Genomic DNA, 24,467 nt, shown 5'->3' on the forward strand with positions numbered 1-24,467 from the left:
TTATAATTTTTATAAAGCCAAAAAAAAAGACCAAATTTAAAGCGTCAAAGCTTCACAGAACTTCACTGAATACAAATCACCTAAAGGATTGGTCCAATCAGTTCTGTTTCTTTTGTTTTCTGATATTTTGTTGGCAGGTCACTTACACGTCAACATGTTTTTTTATTTTGTTTGATTTCTTTTTGAAAAAGTTAAAGAAAAAGCTCAACTCAGTGACCTCAGTTGAAGAATCTCCATACTGTGTCTTTTTATCTCTCTTTATAAAAAAAAAAAAGTGACAGTTCTCTCCAAAATCCTGCTCAGGATGAGACACACAATAATATTTGCATGTTCTTTGCGAGTGTTTGTTTTAACTCAGCGGGTGTACCAGATGGATGGGGTTTACTGTGCAAAGACAATTCAGACAGTTTCAGGTAAGCTCTCCATCCGGGAAACCACAATAAATCCATCATGGTGTTATATTTAAGCACACCTCCTAACCTTCTGGCAGTCCTTGTATTGTTCTGTTGCATGTGGCAAACACCGCCCACCTGGCACCTCAGCTGAGTAAAACAAACCATTAAAAATAAAGTACTACTTGGTACAAACCGAGCCAGGATTGGTCCTGACACTCGGGTTTTAAAGGCACTTTTAAAAAGCTCTCATTCATTAACAGCCCCCTCCTTTTCCTCAGCAGAGACGTTTCATAATTAGCAGCTTTTAAACCACTCTGCAGAGAAACCAGACCAGAGAAAGTCTCCTTTCTGCCCTCAGCGATGAATTGTGGGCAACAAGAAAATGATCAAAGTCAAGAGTAGTCAGTCGTATCATATCATCACATGGATCTGGTTTCTGTCTCTGATCTCCACATGGCTGCATAAGTGTTTTACATTTCTGAAGGTCAGTCTGTGATACTGGACACTCGCACCACTTCACACTGTCTGTGTGTGTTTTAGCATTTATTTAAGACTCTTATCAACAACGTTAGAGCAGCGGACATTTTTAAGTGCGGACAGTTTTGGTTCAGGTTCGGGAGCACAGTTTTTGTCATGGAAATTTCTTCAAAAGTATTTTTGGGTCCTTTTATTTGGGGATGGACAGCTGAGAGATGACAGGAAATATGGTTAGGGTTCTGATTGGAGTTAAACTGAGGATGTTTATATTTTATTATATTGTTATATAAGTCCCCCGACCCCTGGGAGGCTCCTCCTTTGTTTTAATTTTTTGGTTGTTTTGTTCAGACGAGGAAATGTAAAAGCTTTCTGGGACCTCATGGATTTTAAGCCTCTGCGTCAGCTACACAGGCGAAACTTCACTAACTACGTAATCAATAATAGCATAAAAGTTTTGTACTTGGTTCCTAAAAAGTATGGAGGCTGGGATTGATTTTGGTTAAAAGTATATATACTCTATGCTAAGCCAGTAAACCATAAAGCTGTTAATTGTTGGGCCACGAAACAGACTTTGAAGCCATTTTTTTTTATTGTGCAAATGATTTTGTAGTTAGTTACTCTGCCCCATTCTCATGAATGTGATGTCTCGGGAACATCTGGAGGAAATTTCATTACATCTGGCCACAAGGCTGAGCAATTAATGTCACAACAATTAATCTGATTTTTTATTATTTCTTTTTACAGATGAATGCAAAATCCAAATTGCAGCAGGCGCAATATCTGATAAAGGCAAAACTCCAGAGACATAAATTTAATTGTATCGCTATTCCAATATCAGTCAAATAATCACAATTGGATATTTTTTTTCCAAATCATTCAGCCCTACATCTGGCTCAAACATCCACTTGGACTTGAGGATAAACTAATTTGATTTGTGAGGTTAAAAGTTGCATGTTTCAGCCATAAGTCAAGAATCCTTATGCGAATTATGACAAAATTTCACTCGAAAGATGAAATGGTGAAGTGATGCTTTTGATTTGCAAAATGCTCAAAGGTCAACTTCACTCGGACATCATGATTTTCTGCAACAAGAACAAAAATATCCGGCTATTTTTCAGCACCGTAGGACATATATATTCATAATATATATATATGCATATATTCAGGAACAGAATGAAATAAATGTGACACTAATCTTGAGTTATTTCACCTTTATTTATTCAGGGAGGGCCAACTGAGAGCAAGCTCTCATTTATTAATAAGAATGTCTTTAAAATGATTAAAAGGAATCAGTGTATCCAACTGAAGCGGAGACAGTAAATTATTCCATTTAAAAGGAGCAAAATAAACAAAAGCGAATTTCCCAACCTCCGTTTTAATAGCAGGGATATTTAGAGCCAGTGGGTTATATGAACGAGTTGGAAAGTTAAAAGATCTGAAGCTCACTAGGCTCGATAAGTAGAATGGTAGTTTTTTAGTAGTGCCTTATAAATAAACAATATAGTCGCCCACCTTGAAACTGTAATGATTGTAAAGATCTTCTGTCCTGTCGGGTTAAAGATGTGTATGCTTTGCTAAAAAAAAAATACACTTCAAACCTTCTTTTAAATCCCGTTTGAAGCTTTTATTACATGTAGTATCTGAGTCTGGACAGACATGGATGTAGACTTGACAAACAACCACCAGGTGGTAATTCTAGTTGTTCTGTTAATCAATAATATTGAATTAAATGTCACTGATTATTCCATGAAAAAGATGAACTGAATCCCATTTCCTCAGTAAATGGTTCAGCCCCACCTGTCCTCTCAGCGGGCCCCGCCCCCCTTCTCGTTGCCCTGGTTTCCAGCAGGAATGGAGGCTCGACTTAATCCATTGTTCTTGACTTGACATTACCTTACGCTGGGACTTGAGGGAGGTTGGGAGATATGAGCTACAAAATTAGAAATTGGAGCACATCAAACTGTGGAACAAATCCCAGTTCTGCTGTTGGGGACTGTAAGGAAGTCATGGTATCCATCACTCGTCGCTGTGATGCCCACGGGAGGAAGTGCTCAGGTAGCTGCCGGCGGCGGCGGTGGCGGCGGTGGCGGTGGCGGCGGCGGGGCCACTGCCGGAAACATGTGCATGTAATTAGGTCGACAGAGAAGGAAGAGGGAGGCTGGGGATGGTGGCAACACCTTAAAGCGAGGAGGAATCTGTGATTCGTTTTCCTCCTGCAAGGTGACCCCAATAACTCAACCCTCAGTCTATTTCTGGTCGGCCCCCCTTTAGTCTCAGCCGGTTTCTCTGCTCTGGTTAATGCTGCTAGCTCTGCCTAGTTACAGCAAGGACACGTTGGTAACACTTTACAACAGGGGCGTCAAACTCAAATACACAATGGGCCAAAATTTAAAACTTGAATAAAATCGCGGTGAATGAATTAAGCACACAGGCAATAATAGTGTCTGTGAAAAGAAGAACGTGCAAGCACAGATTCATTTGGATTTGTCTTATTGAGCTAATGAATTACATTTACAGTTAGTCATTCAGCAGACGCTTTTATCCAAAGAGACTTACAGAAAGAGTAAAAACAAACAATCAAGGTCTAGAGCAGGGTTGTCAAACTCAAATACACAATGGGCCAAAATGTAAAACTTGAATAAAATCGCGGGCCAACATTGAACAAATAAACCTTTTAATATATACCAAACATGTTTTGCTTTAACATTAAATATGGAACCAGCAACGCTTATAAACATACAATATATAACTAAATAGTGCAGACATGCAAAATCAAATTTCAAATAAAAAACACATCAAGCCTTTTTTTGTTCATTTTGTGTCTTTTTAGGACATTTTATGTCTTTTTTTGATAATTTTGTGGTCAATTTGTGTTTTCTCAATTTTGTCGTCAATTTTGTTTCCTTTTTTTGGTCATTTTGTGTCTTTTTTTTGGTCATTTTGTGTCTTTTTTTGGTCATTTTGTGTCTTTTCTTTTGACATTTTGTGTCTTTTTTTAGTCATTTTGTGTCTTTTTTGGTCATTTTGTGTCTTTTTTGATAATTTTGTGGTCAATTTGTGTCTTTTTTGGTCATTTTGTTTCCTTTTTTTGGTCATTTTGTGTCTTGAACAAATAAACCTTTTAATATATACCAAACATGTTTTGCTTTAACATTAAATATGGAACCAGCAACGCTTATAAACATACAATATATAACTAAATAGTGCAGACATGCAAAATCAAATTTCAAATAAAAAACACATCAATGTTATTAATTTACAATAATAATAAAATAATTTGGTATTGCCTCGCGGGCCAAATAAAATTACATTGTGGGCCAAATTTGGCCCGCGGGCCAGAGTTTGACACCCCTGCTTTACAATAACCATCTAAGTAATGTTTATAGATGGTTTATAAACCAATTATTAAACATTTAAAAAAGTGCTATACATATTTAATCTTTAAATGGTTTCAACCAATTTCTTAAAAGGTTTATTAAACATTTCAAAATCATTAACATACTTAATATGGTGTTAAAAATGTTTTATTGAGTGCAACTAAAACTATTAATAAACTATTTATTACAATTTAGTTGTTTGTTAATGGTAAAGTAACTTTAAACTTACATTAATATACCATCTATTTGTCATGTATAAATGATTTAGTTAGTTTAACATTAATACATTATGTATTTACCATTCTAAACGGCCTATCTACAGTTTATAAATGATGATTAAACATTAATAAACTGTTTACCATTTATAAATGATGGTTATTGTAAAGTGTTACCGACAGTTTTTGTTTTTGAGGCAATACATTTATATTTGTCCCAATTATAGCAATGGATGATTACTAATTAATCTAATGGACGGCCAAATTCAGTTTGTAGAGTGATTCCCAAACAATAAATGTTCTTTATTGTTATAAGTAGATTATGGCTGAGATAGCTAAAGTCACCCTTCATACACTGAGCTTTGGTTGTTATAACCACAGTGCCCTCCAGCAGAGATTTGACATCATTTTAAGGTCAAAGTGTATCAATCACTTGCTCTTAATTGAACATTTTTTTACTAACCTTTGACACAGTATGAAGATTCAATTTTACATTGACTGAAAAAACTGTTTATTTGTACAATCTGCATGTATACCTTTTATATATTCTGTTAGAACTCAGATACAATTTCTCTCTACATCCATCCCCCCTCAAAGTTATTCCAAATAAAATAAAAAAAAAAGAGATCATTAATAAGCGTTAGCTGGAGAAAGGTAAGTCACGACCTTCCATTAGAAGTCTTTATCATATATAGGGCAGTTCATTTGAGGATTAAAAAAAATAAATCTATGTTTCTCAGGTACATTTTAAGGGGCTTTAATCTGGAGATGTCTTTAACAAAAGAAAAAGTATATAATTTATTGTTTTATGAGTTTAATAATGAGTACCTGAGACACATAGCTGCACAGTAATATTAACTAGCTGCCCCACATTATTCAATAAACATAACGTGAAAGATTTAAAACTGGCCCAATGAGAGATGAAATAATAAGTGGTAGGACAGGTCTGTCTAGGTGAGGGTCTTCATGGACTTTATGCTGGTGTTGCCAAACGTGCCCTGCTTGTCCTTTGTCCAGGTGGAAGTGAAGAAGGCTGAGCCTCGTGACAGTAAAGCTCCTGGGCAGCTCGGCCCGGGCCAGTGGGCGCCCAGAGGGATCCTGACTGCAGCTAATGGTTGGACAGCACAGCCGGCCCAGGGCTGGCAGCAGCCGTACGGGGCGCAGGGTGAGTGGAGGAAGTCCAGGATCACTATGGGGGACGCTCAGGACCTGATAGGAACTCTTTATTTTATTTAACCCATTAAGGCCTAAAGCGCCTGGAAAAAAAATGCCTGGAAAACCTCTGGGCGATTTGCAAATGACCTCCTAAAACCTGAAGTTTTTCTGGAAATTCAACAGAAGTGTCAACTCTTCTACTAAATAATAGATTTTTCAGCCTCTGTAGCAGATAGAAATGAAATTCAAAAAGTATTTGAAAGCTTATACAAATACTACAAAACGACGTATCTGCTTTCCAGGCTTCAATGGGTTAACAGAATAGAATAGAATAGGTCTTTATTTGTCATTGTCACATGTACAACGAAATTCAAAGTGCAACATTTAAGAGTCTATAAAAATATGAATATAAAAAGAGAAATATGTACAATTCAAAATACCTAGTTTAGACAAACACATAAACACACCCAGACATACAGTACAGGCCAAAAGTTTTAGAACACCCCAATTTTTCCAGTTTTTTATTGAAATTCAAGCAGTTCAAGTCAAATGAACAGCTTGAAAGGGTCCAAAGGTAAGTGGTGAACTGCCAGAGGTAAATAAAAAAAGGTAAGCTTAACCAAAACTGGAAAATAATGTACATTTCAGAATTATACAAGTAGGTCTTTTTCAGGGAACAAGAAATGGGTTAACAACTTAACTCTATGGAGTCTTGGGCTATTTTGTCCATTTTTGAATTCTTTTCATGTCTTTGTAAGTCATTTTGTGTCTTTTTTTTGTCATTTTGTGTCTTTTTTTGTCATTTTGTGTCTTTTTTTGGTCATTTTGTGTCTTTTTTTAGTCCTTTAGTCCAACATAAAATGTGATTTTGAATCTTTTTTTTACTTTCAAAACACTATCATGCTCAAGAAAGAATATTAAATGTTGCAAATGTGCATTAATTTCAGAGTACACTGAGACATAAAACTGCATCATTTTCAATTAAATTCTGGAAAAGTTGGTGTGTTCTAAAACTTTTGACCAGTAGTGTAGATTGCCATCTTTATACAAAATTCAAGTTTATGGTGACTTTGTGTCCCATACAAAGATAAAGGTACAAAAGTATAAATGCACCTTCAGCAGTGTGAGGAATGACATGCATCATGTCAAGTCAAAGTTTATTTATAGACATTTAAAAACAACCTCAGTTGACCAAAGTGCTGTACAGTTATTAAAATAGAATAAATCACACACAAATAGGTATAAATAAAAACAATGAAAAGAATAAAATACTAAAAACAGTAAAAACAATACAATAAAATAGAATAAAATAGTAATAAAAACTCAATCCAAAACAGTGTTAGAGATAAAAAGACAAATAAAAAGGTAAAAAAGTAAAAAAAAAAAAGAAAGCCAAGGATTCTTGCCAAGCTGGGACTGAACGCCAAGGAGAATAAATTTACATTATTTACATTATTAAAAGGTTTTTAATAATCTTTAAATAATGTGTCTGTGTGACAGAAGTTTGCAGCTACTGAAAAACAAGTTAAATCAAATCAAATCAAACTTTATTTATATAGTGCTTTTCATACATAAAAATGCAACACAAAGTGCTTTACAAAAAAGAAAAATATATATATATAAAAATAAGAAAAAACAAACAATAAAAATGACGAAACCCACCCCTCCCTCCCCCACATACACATCTGTAAGTATACATACACAAACATGCACACACACATTTAGTCATGCACGCACACAAACACACTCAGACTCACACAAGTTAACTGTTTTTAATCTGCTGCTTTATTAACTTTGCTCCCCTGTCAGGTTGAATGTTAAACTCCATTCTGAGAACATTTTACATTCCAGTTATTGTCGCCAGTCTAAAGTTTTTTTTTTTTCTCTCTTCCTGAAGGAGTGTGGGTGTCGACTACTGGCCAGCCCATAGGTAGGTGTTTGATCTCCACTTGACAACACAGAAAATATCTTTTCTTCCCATTTTAGAGAATTAGCTGTTTTTTCTGTATGTTGCATAACTGTGAATTGATCAAACTGCAGATAGATTTAGTGTGTTAGCCATGTGATCTGCTGTGTTTATCTGGAAACGCTCTGTGTGGCCAATAGGCTGGTGACAGTTAGCAGCACGTGTTATCACTGATTCATAATGGCTGAGGCTGCTGATAATGTGCAGCTTGAGACAGATGGCAGCCTTGAATAGACTCCAGCCTCGCTCTGCTGCTGGTCATGCTCCGCTTCATATCACCACCTCCGGGTCGACCTGCTCACATACAGGACGCTTCACTCTCACTCAGCTGCACATTATTGTCTTCTGCAAATTCCAACCTGGTCTCACAGGAATCTGTGGAATAGCCACGGATTTCGCTTAACTCAAAATCTGTGGAATAGTCACGGAATCACTCAAATTTCCGTGAAACTGACACGGATTTGGCTACAATGCAAGTTAATGCCAGTCATATCCTGTGGCTATTCCAACATACAAAGTGATTATGTACATTCACTGAGTGAATATTTAGAAAATAAAACATATATTTCTCGCTACAAATGTGATCAAAATCCATTTTTATGCAGAAACTAAGAAATGAGAGAACTGTCCACCATGTTTTTTGTTCTGACCGCCGGGACCTTGAAAGTCACGTGACTTGGAACAAACCAATAGGAACAAATATCCATGGGATGGCCACGGGATATGACTGTCATTAACTTGCATTGTAGCGAAATCCGTGTCAGTTTCACGGAAATTTGAGCGATTCCGTGGCTATTCCACGAATTCCTGTGAGACCAGGATCAAAGAAAGACACAAATGACCCAAAAAAAGACACAAAATGACTAAAAAAAGACACAAATGACCCAAAAAGAAAGAAAATGACCAAAAAAAAGACACAATATGACTAAAAAAAGACACAAAATGACCAAAAATTACATAAAATTAAGCAAAAAAGGACTCAAATTGACCACAAAATGACAAAAGATTACCACAAAAATACACAAATTGACAAATTGATATGACTATCATTAACTTGCATTGTAGCGAAATCCGTGTTAGTTTCACGGAAATTTGAGCGATTCCGTGAAACTGACACGGATTTCTGTGAGACCAGGTTAAAAAAAAAACAAATAATGAAGCCTCTGAGGCCTGTGGGGTCGAGGGCATTTATGGTCAGCATTCCTGTCTTTAAGAGGCTGTAGTGAAGATATTGGTATCATATAGAATAGACTCCAGCCTCGCTCTGCTGCTGGTCATGCTCCGCTTCATATCACTACCTCCGGGTCGACCTGCTCACATACAGGACGCCTCACTCTCACTCAGCTGCACATTATTGTCTTCTGCAAATTCCAACATGGTCTCACAGGAATCCGTGAAATAGCCACGGATTTCGCTTAACTCAAAATCTGTGGAATAGCCATGGAATCGCTCAAATTTCCGTGAAACTGACACGGATTTCGCTACAATGCAAGTTAATGACAGTCATATCCCGTGGCTATTCCATGGATATTTGTTCCTATTGGTTTGTTCCAAGTCACGTGACTTTCAAGGTCCCGGCGTTTTTTTTGTCATTTTGTGTCTTTTTTGGGACATTTTGTTGTCTATTTTGGTCAATTTGTGTATTTTTGTGGTAATCTTTTGTCATTTTGTGGTCAATTTGAGTCCTTTTTTGCTTAATTTTATGTAATTTTTAGTCATATTGTGTCTTTTTTGGCCATTTTCTTTCTTTTTGGGTCATTTGTGTCTTTTTTTAGTCATTTTTGTGTCTTTTTTTGGGTCATTTGTGTCTTTTTTTGATCATGGTCTCACAGGAATCCGTGAAATAGCCACGGATTTTGCTTAACTCAAAATCCGTGGAATAGTCACAGAATCACTCAAATTTCCATGAAACTGACACGGATTTGGCTACAATGCAAGTTAATGCCAGTCATATCCCGTGGCTATTCCATGGATATTTGTCCCTATTGGTTTGTTCCAAGTCACGTGACTTTCAAGGTCCCGGCGGTCAGAACAAAAAACATGGCGGACAGTTCTCTCATTTTTAGTGAAAAAAATCAATATTTTGACTTAGTTTCTGCATAAAAATGTATTTTGATCACATTTGTAGCGAGAAATATATGTTTTATTTTCTAAATATTCACTCAGTGAATGTACATAATCACTTTGTATGTTAATGTCATTAACTTGCATTGTAGCGAAATCCGTGTCAGTTTCACAGAAATTTGAGTGATTCCGTGGCTATTCCACGGATTTCTGTGAGACCAGGTTGGCAAATTCAGTTATTTATTAAAACATGAATTCAAAAACCTCCTGAAGACCTTCAGAGAGCATCTTCTCTCCGAGCACCACACCATAATTCTACTCCTCAAAGAATTGTCACTAGACCTTATTGATGCACTAATTATTATTGCACTATACCAGGGGTGTCAAACTCTGGCCCGCGGGCCAAATTTGGCCCGCAGTGTAATTTTATTTGGCCCGCGAGGCAATATCAAATTATTATATTATTATTGTACTATAAAAGCTGACCCGCCGGTATTATACGGCGCATTTACCGCTAATACTAGATTTATTATTGTTATTTTATTTTTAAATGTATTAACCTGTTGAAAAAGTTTATTTTGATATTTAAATCAGAAGGATGCAAATAGAAAAGAGGCATACGATTTTTATTTAATTTTTATTTAATAAATGAATGACATTGATGTGTTTTTTATTTGAAATGTGATTTTGCATGTCTGCACTATTTAGTTATATATTGTATGTTTATAAGCGTTGCTGGTTCCATATTTAATGTTAAAGCAAAACATGTTTGGTATATATTAAAAGGTTTATTTGTTCAATGTTGGCCCGCGATTTTATTCAAGTTTTACATTTTGGCCCATTGTGTATTTGAGTTTGACACCCCTGCTCTATACCTTGATTGTTTGTTTTTACTCTTTCTAAGTCTTTTTAAGTCGCTTTGGATAAAAGCGTCTGCTAAATCAGTAGTTCTCAACCTTTTTGAGTCGCGACCCCCAATTTAACATGCATGACCCCCACTCACTGAACACAATCTCACACGCACAGTTCAGATCACCCAAAAAAGACACAAAATGACCAAAAAAAGACACAAAATGACCAAAAAAAGACACAAAATGACAAAAAAAGACACAAAATGACAAAAAAAGACACAAAATGACCAAAAAAGACACAAATTGACCACAGAATGATCAAAAAAGACACAAAATGACCAAAAAAAGACACAAAATGACCCAAAAAAGACACAAAATGACCAAAAAAGACACAAAATGTCCAAAAAAGACACAAATTGACCACAGAATGATCAAAAAAAGACACAAAATGACCAAAAAAAGACACTGAATGACCCAAAAAAGACACAAAATGACCAAAAAAGACACAAAATGACAAAAAAAGACACAAAATGACAAAAAAAGGAAACAAAATGACCCAAAAAAGACACAAAATGACAAAAAAAGACACAAAATGACAAAAAAAGGAAACAAAATGACCAAAAAAAGACATTAAGTGACCAAAAAGACTAAAACACATGAACACTTTAACACAGTAGAGACAGAGCTGACTTCCAAAATGATTTGGCGACCCCCAGAAATCATCTCGCGACCCCAATTGGGGTCCCGACCCCAAGGTTGAGAACAGCTGTGCTAAATGACTAAATATAAATGTAATTCATTAGTTCAATAAGACAAATCCAAATGAATCTGTGCTTGCACGTTCTTCTTTCCACAGACACTATTATTATTGCCTGTGTGCTTAATTCACTGAATAAATCCTGTATTTATTTCAAACATTTCTGTAAAATAGATCTGTTGTGTGTTGGAGCAGGCGGGTACGGACCTCCGCTGACGGCGAGCCGCGGGACCCCCACACAGCCTCCGTCACCTTTCAACGCATTCCTGGTCACGACCCCGGCGGGCGGCTTCGCTGCACCTCAGGGCTTCCCTCAGCAGGGCTACAGCACAGCACCTCAGTTTGGTCAGTAGCAGCCTGGTGTTATGACATCACTACGTAGGTAGGATGTAATATATGGGTGGTTGACGTGACGCTCAATTTTTGTGTTCCCAGTGACAAATATTACAAAAATTTTCATTAAAATTAATGTTTTAATATGCAGTTCATTCTTCTACATCTAATCCATCTGCAAACAATGAGAATCGTTCTTCAACTATGCAAATATTCTGTTTTGAACATGACATTTGTCCACCGGTGCAACTGTCCTAGGTAGCATTACTTATCTTAAAACAACTGTAATTTTTTTTTGAACAATGTTTTTATTAATTTTCAATAAGAACAAACACTCACCACACTAGCCACATAATGAAAAGCAGGCAGAACCCGCTGAACACACATACACAAAAAAATAAATTAAATAAAATGAATAAAAATTAAAATATAATAAAAAAGTGTGTGAATATAAAATAACAATTACAACAAATAATAATATTTTTTTTTTAAATAAAAAGATTGTTACACTCATTATGCTTACAGATAAAGATAATCTAAAACAACTGTAATTTAATGAAAAATGTATCTAAATACATTAAAATACTTGAATGCATGTCATATGAGTGTTTACTTAATGAATCTAGAGGATATAAGTGTTAAGGTCCCTATGTAGAGTTATTATGACACATTACATTTTGTCCTCCTGGAGCAACGCCATGATGTCGATATAAAACAGGCATTAATGTGACCAGCCCATTACTGAGAGGGGTCCTTCCAGAATCAGGAAGGACAGAAGACATCTCTGGAGCAGATGGACTGCACACAAAATGACCAAAAAAAGACACAAAATGACAAAAAAGACAAAATTAACAAAAAAATTACAAAAAAAATACAAAAAAGGCACAAATTGACCACAAAATGATTTAAAAAAGGCACAAAATGACCAAAAAAATGACACAAAATGACTAAAAAAAGACACAAAATGACCAAAAAAGGCACAAAATGATAAAAAAAAGACACAAAATGACCAAAAAAAGACACAAAAATAACAAAAAAAAACACAAATTGACCACAAAATGATTAAAAAAAAGACACAAATTGACCAAAAAAAGGAAAAAAAAATAGTTCTGTCTCAAATACTAGTAGTCCTTTGGTACAACGCAGTTTAAGTATTGATCTGAATATTTTTATCAATTTACATTGATTGATCATTGAAAATAAAGTAAATTGATAAAAATATTCATAACTAATATGCCTTGGGCTTATCTATCTTATCTGTCCAACATTCTCTGAATTAAATAATGACATTCTTTATTTTGTTGCACCGGTGGACACATTTTAGGACTACCACACCAAAAGTTAATAATATGCTAAATATATGAAGAATTAGAAATGGACACATTCAGTTATGAATTATTCACATATAAGGGAATATAATTGTGTGTCATTTGACATATATTTTTGAATTATTCTTTTTTTCACTTTGAATTTGAGTTCACGTCAACCACCCATGTAGTATAACATGAACACTGAATCAGGTGGAGATGAGGGCTAAGAGCATTCGGATCATCTTCACTTAAATGGGAGTAAAACGTGTTAATTGGGTGTATGTAGGTCCTGCAGCAGGCTGAGGCTGTGGTCAGGGAGGAACCTCCACCTTATCAGAGCAGCACAGCATGTCATGGTGCAGATATACTCAGCAGGTCTGAAAGTTCCCTTGAAAAGCCTGTGGGGGGGGGTTCACCACCTTTTATCAGTTCAGCCTGATAGCACATGAACCAGGATCTTTAGGGGGAGGTTTGTCAAATTGTTCTAGTCATAAATGTGTAATAAATAATGTGTTTTGTTGTTCTAATTTGAATGATGTTTATTCAAATTATAACATGGACAGTCCCTTTAGATTTACTACACTCAAAGATCTGTCAAAAATGGGTCAAAAATCCCTACAAGGCTTTGAGGAAAACCATATAAACCCATGCTCTGCTTTGGTTTCAAAAGCTTTTGACATTTTGAAGATTTTCTCAATAACTGCTTTTTTTGGCGAGCATGTCTGTTGTTGCTGCTGATGAGCCCCTCATTGTCAATATACAATAAGGAACGCTATCCATCCTCTGAATGCTGTAGAGCAGGGGTGTCAAACTCAAATACACAGTGGGCCAAAATGTAAAACTTGGACAAAGTCGCGGGCCAACATTGATATTTATTGAAAAAATTGACCTAAACAAGTTCAAACGAAACGGAACAAGCAAAGCTTGATATAACTTAATATTGCAAATATTCAAAATCGAATATCAAATAAAACAAACAAACACATCAACGGCATTCATTTCTTCAATAAAATTTAAATAAAAATCGTATGTCCCTTTATTTTATATGCGGCCTTCTTTAAATTTAAATTTAACAGTAATCTTTTTCCACAGGCTAGAAATAAATGTGAGAATAAAATAACAATAATAAACCAAATGACTAATAATAATATCCTTCAATGAATGTGCAGCCATTCAAGCCTTGGACTAGCAAGAAAAAGTGCATAAAGACACTTTAATTGTTGCTCAGTTTGCTCCACACTGATCTACTGTGTTCAAGCCAGAACACCAGCAGAGCATTCTGGGATTTGTAGTATTATATTTTGGTATTTCCTCGCGGGCCAAATATAATTATACTGCGGGCCAAATTTGGCCCAAGGGCCAGAGTTTGACACCTCTGCTGTACATATTTAGTTTGTGGTTGTAAAAGTTGAATGAGACTTTGATTATCCTCGAGGTCACAACAGGTCATTTTATACAGTCAGGTCAAGTTTTAAAAACGTTATATTTACAACAAAATGTCTAATATCATCACACATGAATAAAATTGAATCCACAAGATCTCAGCTTTCCACTCATACGCAATTTTTTTATTTCAAAGACTGTTAAAGGACTAAAGGAGTATTTAGAAATATACAAATACAATAGTCAAAAATACACTTATACTTAACTGAACTTCATGTCTTTTTCCTACATGGGTTTGGCATAAAGCATATATATCTAAAGGGGAGACGTGTGAACCAATAGAACCCATTTTCATCAGATATCTTGAGGTCAAAAATACAAAGCTTTTTTAAGCTATGGGGACAATTTATTGAATATCTTGAAAGTCACCGATCAAGATGTTGAACACTTGAAAAGGACAATGAAGTGTGTAAAGAAAATGTAACATTCAACACAGCAGCTACATAGGAAATACAGGGTTGTAATTTTTATTATCATTATTATTATTTTTGTATCTATTGGTTTTTTGTTTTACTTTGTTTTGTTCTTTGTTTTAGTGGTAATTTGTCTTGTCTGTTCTGTTTTGTTTTTATCTAAGAATGTGGGCATGTAAACCCTCACTAATGTATGTATCATGTTAATTCTAAAAACCCAATAAATATAATAAAAAAAAAAAAAAAAGATATCTTGAGGTCAGAGGTTTAGGGACCCTTTGAAAGACGTCTAATTTTATATGATACCAATATCTTTACAGTGGTGGAGAGTAACTAAGTACATTTACTCAAGTACTGTACTTAAGTACAATTTTGAGGTACTTGTACTTTACTTGAGTGTTTCTATTTTCTCTAAATGTATACTTCTACTCCACGACATTTTGAGGCAAATATTGTATTTTTTACTCCACTACATTCAGCTGACAGCTTTAGTTACTTTTCAGGTCGAGATTCAACATAAAACATATGATCAATTTAAGGTGATTTGACTTTTTTTATTTAATCAAATCTTATAACAGTATATTAAGTACTTAAATGAGCCATATCTTTACAAAATTAAAACCCTGCTTACATAAAATCATCAATACAAATAATGTAATAAGATATTTAGAATATATAAAACAATCTGAGTGGGTCCATTCGGCATAACAAGTACTTTTACTTTTGATACTTTAAGTACATTTTGATGCTGATACTTTTGTACTTTTACTTAAGTAAGTTTTGAATGCAGGACTTTTACTTGTAGTGGAGTAATTTCATAGTGTTGTATTAGTACTTTTACTCAACTACGGGATCTGAATACTTCTTCCACCACTGTATCTTCACGACTAAAGCCTCTTAAAGACAGGAATGCTGACCATAAACGCCCTCGACCCCACAGGCCTCAGAGGCTTCATTATTTGTTTTATTTTGTAGTAATAGTGTGGTCAGGGACACAGACTCTGAGGCTTTTTGTACTCGTGAATAATAAACCTCTGTTTTATTGCAACTTCACAGAAATGATGTCATTCCTCTCCAACAGGTTACACTTTCGGCACACCACAAGCAGACCAGTATGCTTCACAGGTTCCTCCTCCGCCCACCACTCCAGGAACGGCTCCTCTGGGCTTCGCCCCCGCCACCACACCAACTCAGGACTTGAGCAAAGCTCCCACTGGGCAGCCTGACTTCCCTTATAGCCAGTATGGTAAGAAAAGCATTGTGCATTACCGGTTGACTGGCCTTTTTCTCTCCCATTTGGTTTTTACTCACCCCTCGGCCCTGCCCATCTCCCTGGATAATTAATTGGGTGCAACTCCAGCTCATTAAGTGCATATCTCCAACCCTTAGACAAGCAGGAGCTTGCTCTTGGTACCATTTAGCTTGAACTGCTCCACATGCATACATGCTTCTTGCATACATGAATCCCTCTGGCTCTGTGGTGAAGATGTAGCTGAAGTTTCACCATATCCAGGAGTCTTCAGCAGGCATTTCTGTCCAGTTGTCCCTGGGCTGTGGATTGGTAAAACCATTGGTAGGTCTTGGTAGGTTTGAATTAGATCATCCTGCCTTGCAATGTTTTTCTGTTTTGCATTTTTATTTTGTTTAGATTTTTCAAGGGAGTGCAACCTTCTTGTGACTGACTGTACTAGACATTTGACTTGGTTCAAATATCCGTACCTTCTGATTACTCCCTCCTACACCTCCTTCTCTTCCTCCCTGTTGATGACTATGCTGGCTTCTTTTCCTGGTCTTGGCATGAAAGGCATAGAAGAGCACCAGCATGACAGTATTCTCCCTGTGAAACCTTATTTCTGGAGTTAGGCATGCCCAACCTGCCAAGCTACCTATCAGAAATGTTCATCAGTTTATCACACCGTAGCTTTGCATGCTTGTCTGCAGAATGTGAACTTTGACCCTCTGCCTTATTGTGGATACGTGCAGACATTAGAATCCTGCACACGTCATTTTTTTGACTGATGTATCTGTAGGTTTTACTTCCTGGTGGGTGTTTTTTTTGTGGTCTTTGAGCTGGACTCCGTTCAGCCAGGATAATTATTTCTCTACTGAGCTGGTAAATTCTTGGCCAGATTTCAGTCGGCGTGTAGGGACTTGGAGAAAACGAGACATTTCATCAAGCCACTTCTAGAAAATGATGTGCCTTTTTAATTTCTATGATTTAAAAACAATTAGGAAGTAGCTTCTCCAGTGAAACAGAGACACTGTGAAAACTAAGCAGCTTCATTCAACATTCAGCCATTCAGTCACATAAACAGTCAGATGAGAGTCAGATGTTCATTCAGTGTTTTTGGCTGGCTGGTATTTTTCCTCTGACTTGGCTTCCAGCTGCTTCACACTGCTGCTTCTACATTTAAAGCAGTCATGTGATGGCTGTCAGTCATGACAGGTGCCCGTCTTGTTCAGTGTTTCCTGCTTGTGCTTATCGTTCATCCAGCTTTTTGCATTTAGTGTGCATTGCCTGTTCAGGCCTTTAGTCCAGTCAGTGGCAGCAGCACAGTCTCGCAAAGTTTTTGTGAAATGAGCAGAAAATCAGATACGCTGTGGACATGAATCACTCAACACAGCAGCAGGAACTGGATATTACATTTCTACCTGTGTATGATTATTAAATGGTTGAGGTTAGACTTATAAAGCAAGTAGGAGTTAAAATAATTTGGTTAAAGATCAAACCAGCGGTTTTGCATGTTTTAATTAATCAATATTTAATTAAATGCCAAAAATTCTCAATACATCCCATATTTTATTCAGTCGCACCTTTAAAGCAGCTTTCTCTTGTTAAACTGCGTCACAACAAGCACTTTGTGACTTTTTTTGGGCAAAACTTCTTTGTGCATTCAAAAACATTTACTTGCTTTATTTCACTTGAGTTAACCCACCGAGGCCTGGAAAGCGTTTACATCGTTTTGTAGTATTTGTATAAGCTCTCAAATACTTTTTTAATTTCATTTCTATCTGCTACAGAGGCTGAAAAATCTATTATTTAGTAGAAGAGTTGACACTTCTGTTGAATTTCCAGAAAAACTTCAGGTTTTAGGGGCTTATTTTAAAATCACCCAGAGGTTTTACAGGAAGTTTTAGGCGTCAATGGGTTAAGCCGTTGTTGATTTTTTTTATTCTTCTTTTTTTTCCCACAATATGGCGCTCAGTGGATTTCTAGTGGAAGCTTGAAATGTCCTTGAATGACCCAAAGGACACATTCTGACTTTGTGCTGCTCAGAACTGCAGTGTTTCCTTTAGGATTTTATCCGCACCTGCAGTTAGGGGTTTTGTTTCGGGCCTGACCTATATGGGATTTTTCAGACCAATATCAATTACAAAACTGATTTTAGAAAGGAAAACTTTATGTATAATCAATATGACGGCAGATATAGTGAATTTGTTTTAACTGGAAAGAAAATAGACCCTTTCTGTACGGATTGTACATTGATTTTCGGTACTTAGAATGCTGCCTTCTTAAATAAACTTTGTTAAAGAATATTTAACATTATTGTACAATGTATTACATTGTCAACAAATTTGATAAATAATAACTGAGTGACCGTGGGAGGCGCGAGCGAAATTCTTGCTGTCGTTTATTTAGTTGTCATGAATTCATGAGTGTTCGTGGTCCTGTTTCTGCTCCCTGCTCATCATAATAATTAGAAAGTAGAGGACTATTCGTTATACTTCAGTGGAACAGATGTCTCCACAGACAGAAAATTGTGACTTTCTGATATTTCACAAAATTCTGAAGCAGCGTTGGAGCTGCAAAATACATATTGGGCTCTCTGGAACTGTGATTTAAGTCAGTAGTTCTCAACCTTTTTGAGTCGCGACCCCCAATTTAACATGCATGTTGTTCGTGACCCCCACTCACTGAACACAATCTCACACGCACAGTTCAGATCACCCAAAAAAGAAACAAAATGACCTAAAAAAGGAAACAAAATGACCAAAAAAGACACAAATTGACCACAAAATGATCAAAAAAGACACAAAATGACAAAAAAAGACACAAAATGACTAAAAAAAGACACAAAATGACTAAAAAAAGACACAAAATGACCAAAAAAGATACAAAATGACCAAAAAGGTCACAAATGGACCACAAAATGACCAAAAAAACACACAAAATGACCAAAAAACACACACAAAAAAAAGACATTAAGTGACCAAAAAGACTAAAACACATTAACACATGAACACTTTAACACAGTGGAGACAGAGCTGACTTCCAAAATGATTTGGCGACCCCCAGAAATCATCTCGCGACCCCAATTGGGGTCCCGACCCCAAGGTTGAGAACAGCTGATTTAAGTAACCTAATCTTTTGAAAATGTCCAGTGCTACCAACTGGAGGACAAAAACAAATAAAGTTAATTTCAAGAAGATTCAGATTCAGCATACTGAAGTTAATGGAGATCAATGGGATGCTGGGAAATAGGAAATAAATCTAAAGACTTATGGTATCCGTTGGCAAGGCAAGGCAAGGCAAGTTTATTTGTATAGCACAATTCAACACAAAGTAATTCAAAGTGCTTTACATACACATTAAAATCAGCAAGACACAATTGAAAACAGTAAAAACAGTCAATTAAAACAGGGAAATAGAAATAAAAATATAAATAGGATAAAATAAGATACAGCAGGATAAAAAAAAAAGAGATAACATAATAAAAAGCACAAGTCATTGCTAAATGTTAGGCAGCAATGTGACGTACAACTAATTTTTTTACAGACTAAAACATGCAAAACCACTGGTGCTGTGCTCCCTCGTGTTTCTAGTTTCTTCCCAATCTTAATTTGTTTCTTGATAGGAAAACCAGGAAACATATTTCTCCAGTTACTTGCATCTTAGCACATCATGCACATTTCACAAAATGTCCTGAGAGCAGGCTGGCATGATTAGAGAGTCAGGCGTGCTGCAGACAGCTCACACACTCACACTCCATTTTGTTTTGACTTCCAGATGAAGCTGAGCAGCGAAGCCTCTCACGGCGTAGTGCAGACGCAGTCACTGAGTATACATGTGCAGCTCTGTTAGCTCAGTAAGGGGGAACTATGTAACGTAGTGGGCCAGCAGTATCTGGGTTCAGTCAACCTGGTCTCCTCATCTCCCTGCTAGGCTTGGGTAACTACCTTCAGGACCCCTCTGCCTACGGACCCACGCGTCCTTCTCACAGTTACAGTCAGGATGAGCAGGGAGGATATAGTGCAGGTAGGTGCCAGCATCGTCTTCTCAACCACAAAAGTAGCATTTGTTCACTACTGTAGTGTTTATAGAGCTGCAACCTGGTTCTTTTACTCTTTTATTTTGCTCTACCTTTCCTATTTTGCATGTACATTTTGCATGTACATACAAATTACTCTGTATACTCTTGTATAGCAAACTACAGCCTCCCACTGCTGAGTGGATTTGAAAGATATTTACATTGAAATTTGGCTCCCAGCAGTCAGGCTGCAGCTTTGCTATACCAAGACTAACCATGTCCTTTTCTGTCCACTCTCTCTCTGTCCGCATTGCTTTGCAGATTATAAAAGGATGATCTAATTGTCAGAAAATTTGCTCATGGTTGAGTTGTCTCTATGCATCAGCAGCCCATTCACCCGTTGTTTCCCCCATGTACTGTCTCCACATTATAGCTAAAGGGATGAGAAAGGAAAGAAGATTTAAAGAAGGACACCAAGGCAGCACATTTCTTGTCTCTTGCGACTGCTCCCTGTTCTTCAGATTTCTTATTTGTGTTCAGCTCATGGAGCGCTGTGAACACCCCAAAATGTGTTGTATTTTCTAACTTTTCCCACCTTTTTTCTTTCTTTCTGTCCTTATATCTCGTCTCTCCATGCCAGTTATTTAGAACGTTCCCCTCTCCGATGTTTAGTGGAGATATTTTCAAACCAGTGCTAACTGGAAGTTACCAGGGCAGGAAGACGACCAAAGATTTGGCTGCAGCTGGTTTTCATATTCGACCAACCATTTGGTAGCAAACCACTCATTTATTTTCAACTCTGATGTCCCTTTGGCCCGGACAGTGGCTGGTGGATTTTGGTTTGCACCAGTCATTCTTTCAAACGGATCAGTTTCCTTCCCTGGTCGTCACTTTGGTCCCATCTGTTTGCAGGGAGATGGTGCCATCCAGTGTCTGAGTAGAAGAACACTGATCATCAAGGGAATCTAGAGATTGTTTTCCTCAATGAAGCCCGCTTTAATATTATAAAATTCACAGCAAATTGTTTTTTTCTATATATACACTACCGGTCAAAAGTTTTAGAACACCCCGATTTTTCCAGTTTTTTATTGAAATTCAAGCAGTTCAAGTCAAATGAACAGCTTGAAAGGGTCCAAAGGTAAGTGGTGAACTGCCAGAGGTAAATAAAAAAAGGTAAGCTTAACCAAAACTGGAAAATAATGTACATTTCAGAATTATACAAGTAGGCCTTTTTCAGGGAACAAGAAATGGGTTAACAACTTAACTCTATGGAGTCTTGGGCTATTTTGTCCATTTTTTAATTATTTTCATGTCTTTGTAAGTCATTTTGTGTCTTTTTTTTGTCATTTTGTGTCTTTTTTTGTCATTTTGTGTCTTTTTTTTGGTCATTTTGTGTCTTTTTTTGTCATTTTGTGTCTTTTTTTGGTCATTTTGTGTCTTTTTTTAGTCCTTTAGTCCAACATAAAATGTGATTTTGAATCTTTTTTTTTACTTTAAAAACACTATCATCAATCAACTATCAATCAAGAATTTTAAATGTTGCAAATGTGCATTAATTTCAGAGTACACTGAGACATTAAACTGCATCATTTTCAATTAAATTCTGGAAAAGTTGGTGTGTTCTAAAACTTTTGACCAGTAGTGTATATATTTAACCTGTTTGCACACTAATGTTCAACACTAAAGGGCTCATTGGAGGAATACAGTGTTTGAATTTAGAGGAAAAATCCACCATGAAACCTTTCAAGTCTTCACGCTGTACAAAACATGCCGTTTACAAAAAATATTCAAATCTTGGTCCATTTAGTCTTTTGGTGTTTCACAGTTCATGTGTGTGTGTATGTAGCACTTTATCTCAGAGCGATCTCAGCCCTTCATGCACAAACAATAAAAACTTAAAAGTACATCTTTTACATCCACATATTCCTAAAAACAAAATTAAACTAGTAGGTGACTAGTCAATTAATCAATCAATAGAAAAATCATTTCCAACTCTATTGATACTCTATTGAAGCAATTCTTCATGCAAAAATGGCAGAAAATGTTGGTTTCAGTTTCTCAAGTATGGAGATTTCCTGCTTTGCATCATATTAAACTGATCATATTTTGATTTTGGACGAGAGAAGATATTTGAAGACATTACCTTAGACTTTGACAAATTGGGATCCACTTTTTTCACTTTATTTTGATATTTTATAGACCAAACAATTGATCAATTCATCTATCTATAAATCAGCAGATTGATAGACAATGAAAATAGTTGTTAATTGTGGCGCTAATCTTATCTACCAGTTATGAGGAAAAAGATAACGGGTGTTAGATGCTGGGATGAAATGGTGAAAGTCTAACCAGACAGGACGACAGCATGATGATGATTTATTATATTATATTATTATATTATACTTCCAACAGCTCCAGTAGAGTTTTACAGCACTTATAATCGTTGCGCATCAAAACTATTTAATCCAAACTAACAATTGGAAAACACTGTAAGCATAAGGGGAATAAGGTGGATTTTTCCTTCAAGGGATAGTTTGTGATGGTAGTATTTTAATAATAATATTATTTTCAGTGGGGTTGTTAGAGGTCTTTATATTTATATAGTTTTATATCTACTTATAGTAGATGTCAGTCAGCATGTCCAGTTTAGAGAAGCAGGCGAGAATACTGACACAGGAGCGAAGCAATGTCCTTCTGTGGATGGGACCAGCAAATATATATTTTAGAAAACAAATATCAGTGTGTACGGTATATTTAGAATATTTTCACTGCTTTGCCTTGCTGTCAGACAGCCCTGTGTGAGTGTGTGCTGAGGGAGAACTAAAGTTATTTTATGCTCTTGTCAAAACCGACAGACTCCATTAACAAAAACAGTCATTTCACCTTGAATAGAAGTTCTAATGCTGCCTTGATCGGTTTGTTTGTTTGTTTGTGTTATTGTGCAAAACACCAAAAAGTCACACAATTGCACAAAGTAACAAACCAATCAAAGCAGCAGTCGACCAGCAGCTACTGGTGTCTTTGCGGTAAAGTTTCTGTTTTTGTCAAAGAGAGATAACAGCTTCAGTTCTCTGTGAACTTGATCAGGACAGTCTGACAGCAAGTAAAGTGTTGATCATTAGTTTCTTAAGGTTCGGCTCTTTTAGGTGACTGAAATATGTTTTGCTGTTGCTCACATCCTCAGCAGGACATTGGTTTTTTAGGTTTTATTTTTATTTGGAATTTTTAGCTAGAATGACATAAAATGACAAATATAACATATAATATAAAGTGCAGGGAGAGGCAGAAAACCCAGATGGGCTTATTTATTTAAAGCCTCCACCTAAAATGTCATTAGAAAGTAATAAACTGATAATAGAAAAAAACAAATGTATAACATCAACAAGTTATAATGACAATAACAAAAACAAAAAAAAAAGTATATTTGTGTGTGAACTAGAATTTCAAAACAGCAGTTAAATGAGCTTTCAGACATCTTTTGAAGCATTTTACAGAGATGGAGTCCTTTGCCAGATGGGAAAAGTTATTTATCCATAATTTATTCCCTAAATTGAACAATAAATTGACCTCTGCATGTCAGAAATCTTGGAGGATGAAGATCTAAAGATTGACGTGTTGAATAAGATACTTAAATGAAATTCATACTTAAATGAAAATGTTAATATTTGCATCTATAATATTTAATAGATTTTGCTCTAACAAATCTATAACTTTTAGAATCTGCAATTATGTCTAATACATGTCCAATGTCTTTCTAATTCATTTATTTTGTGTTCTTTTTTCATAACTAAGAAACATAAAATTAAAAAAAGCTATTATTTATAATCTACATTATAAGGAGTCTGCTTGAAAGATGGTTTTTATCCATAATTTATTCCCTAAATTGAACAACAAATTGACCTCTGCATGTCAGAAATCTTGGAGGATGAAGATCTAAAGATTGACGTGTTGAATAAGAGTGAAACTGAGAATTAAATTTAAAATAAGTCTGAAAGTGCTTTGGAAAGTTTTCATGATCTGAATATATTATATACATTGGCTAACTAGCATGTCGATATTTCTGCCTGCTTCCATCCTGACGACCATCTACTCAGTGGTGGAATGTAACTAAGTACATTTACTCAAGTACTGTACTTAAGTCCAATTTTGAGATATTTGTACTTTACTTGAGTATTTCCATTTTATGTTACTTTATACTTCTACTTCACTACATTTTGAGGCAAATATTGTACTTTTTACTCCACTATATTTAGTTGCCTGTTTTAGTTACTTTTCAGTTCAAGATTTCAACATAAAAACATAATTAATATGAAATGTTTGCTAACATGTTTTAAATTGAACATCATAAGAGTATATTAAGTTGTTAAAATGAGCCCTACCTTGAGAAAATTAAAGCGGTCCGTACATAAATGCATCAAAAATAATAACCCAACAATATATTTTTAGAATATATGAAACAATC

At 35.9% G+C, this 24,467-nt stretch overlaps 1 protein-coding gene across 4 annotated transcripts in view; it reads left to right on the forward strand.

Annotated features, from left to right (window-relative positions):
* The window catches only part of dazap1 (DAZ associated protein 1), a 42,747-nt gene that overhangs the window by 17,024 nt on the left and 1,256 nt on the right, over positions 1-24,467 (forward strand). The window contains exons 8-12 of one of the 4 annotated variants that reach the window (XM_059341396.1): positions 5,482-5,629; positions 7,517-7,549; positions 11,432-11,602; positions 15,838-16,002; positions 19,921-20,013. In XM_059341396.1, the coding sequence (XP_059197379.1) occupies positions 5,482-5,629; positions 7,517-7,549; positions 11,432-11,602; positions 15,838-16,002; positions 19,921-20,013 (610 nt within the window). The remainder of the gene's footprint in view (positions 1-5,481; positions 5,630-7,516; positions 7,550-11,431; positions 11,603-15,837; positions 16,003-19,920; positions 20,014-24,467) is intronic. The other 3 variants (XM_059341397.1, XM_059341398.1, XM_059341400.1) reach the window with 3 other exon arrangements.

Source organism: Centropristis striata, chromosome 9 (assembly GCF_030273125.1).
Source record: "Centropristis striata isolate RG_2023a ecotype Rhode Island chromosome 9, C.striata_1.0, whole genome shotgun sequence".
In the NCBI taxonomy this organism is placed as follows: domain Eukaryota; kingdom Metazoa; phylum Chordata; class Actinopteri; order Perciformes; family Serranidae; genus Centropristis; species Centropristis striata.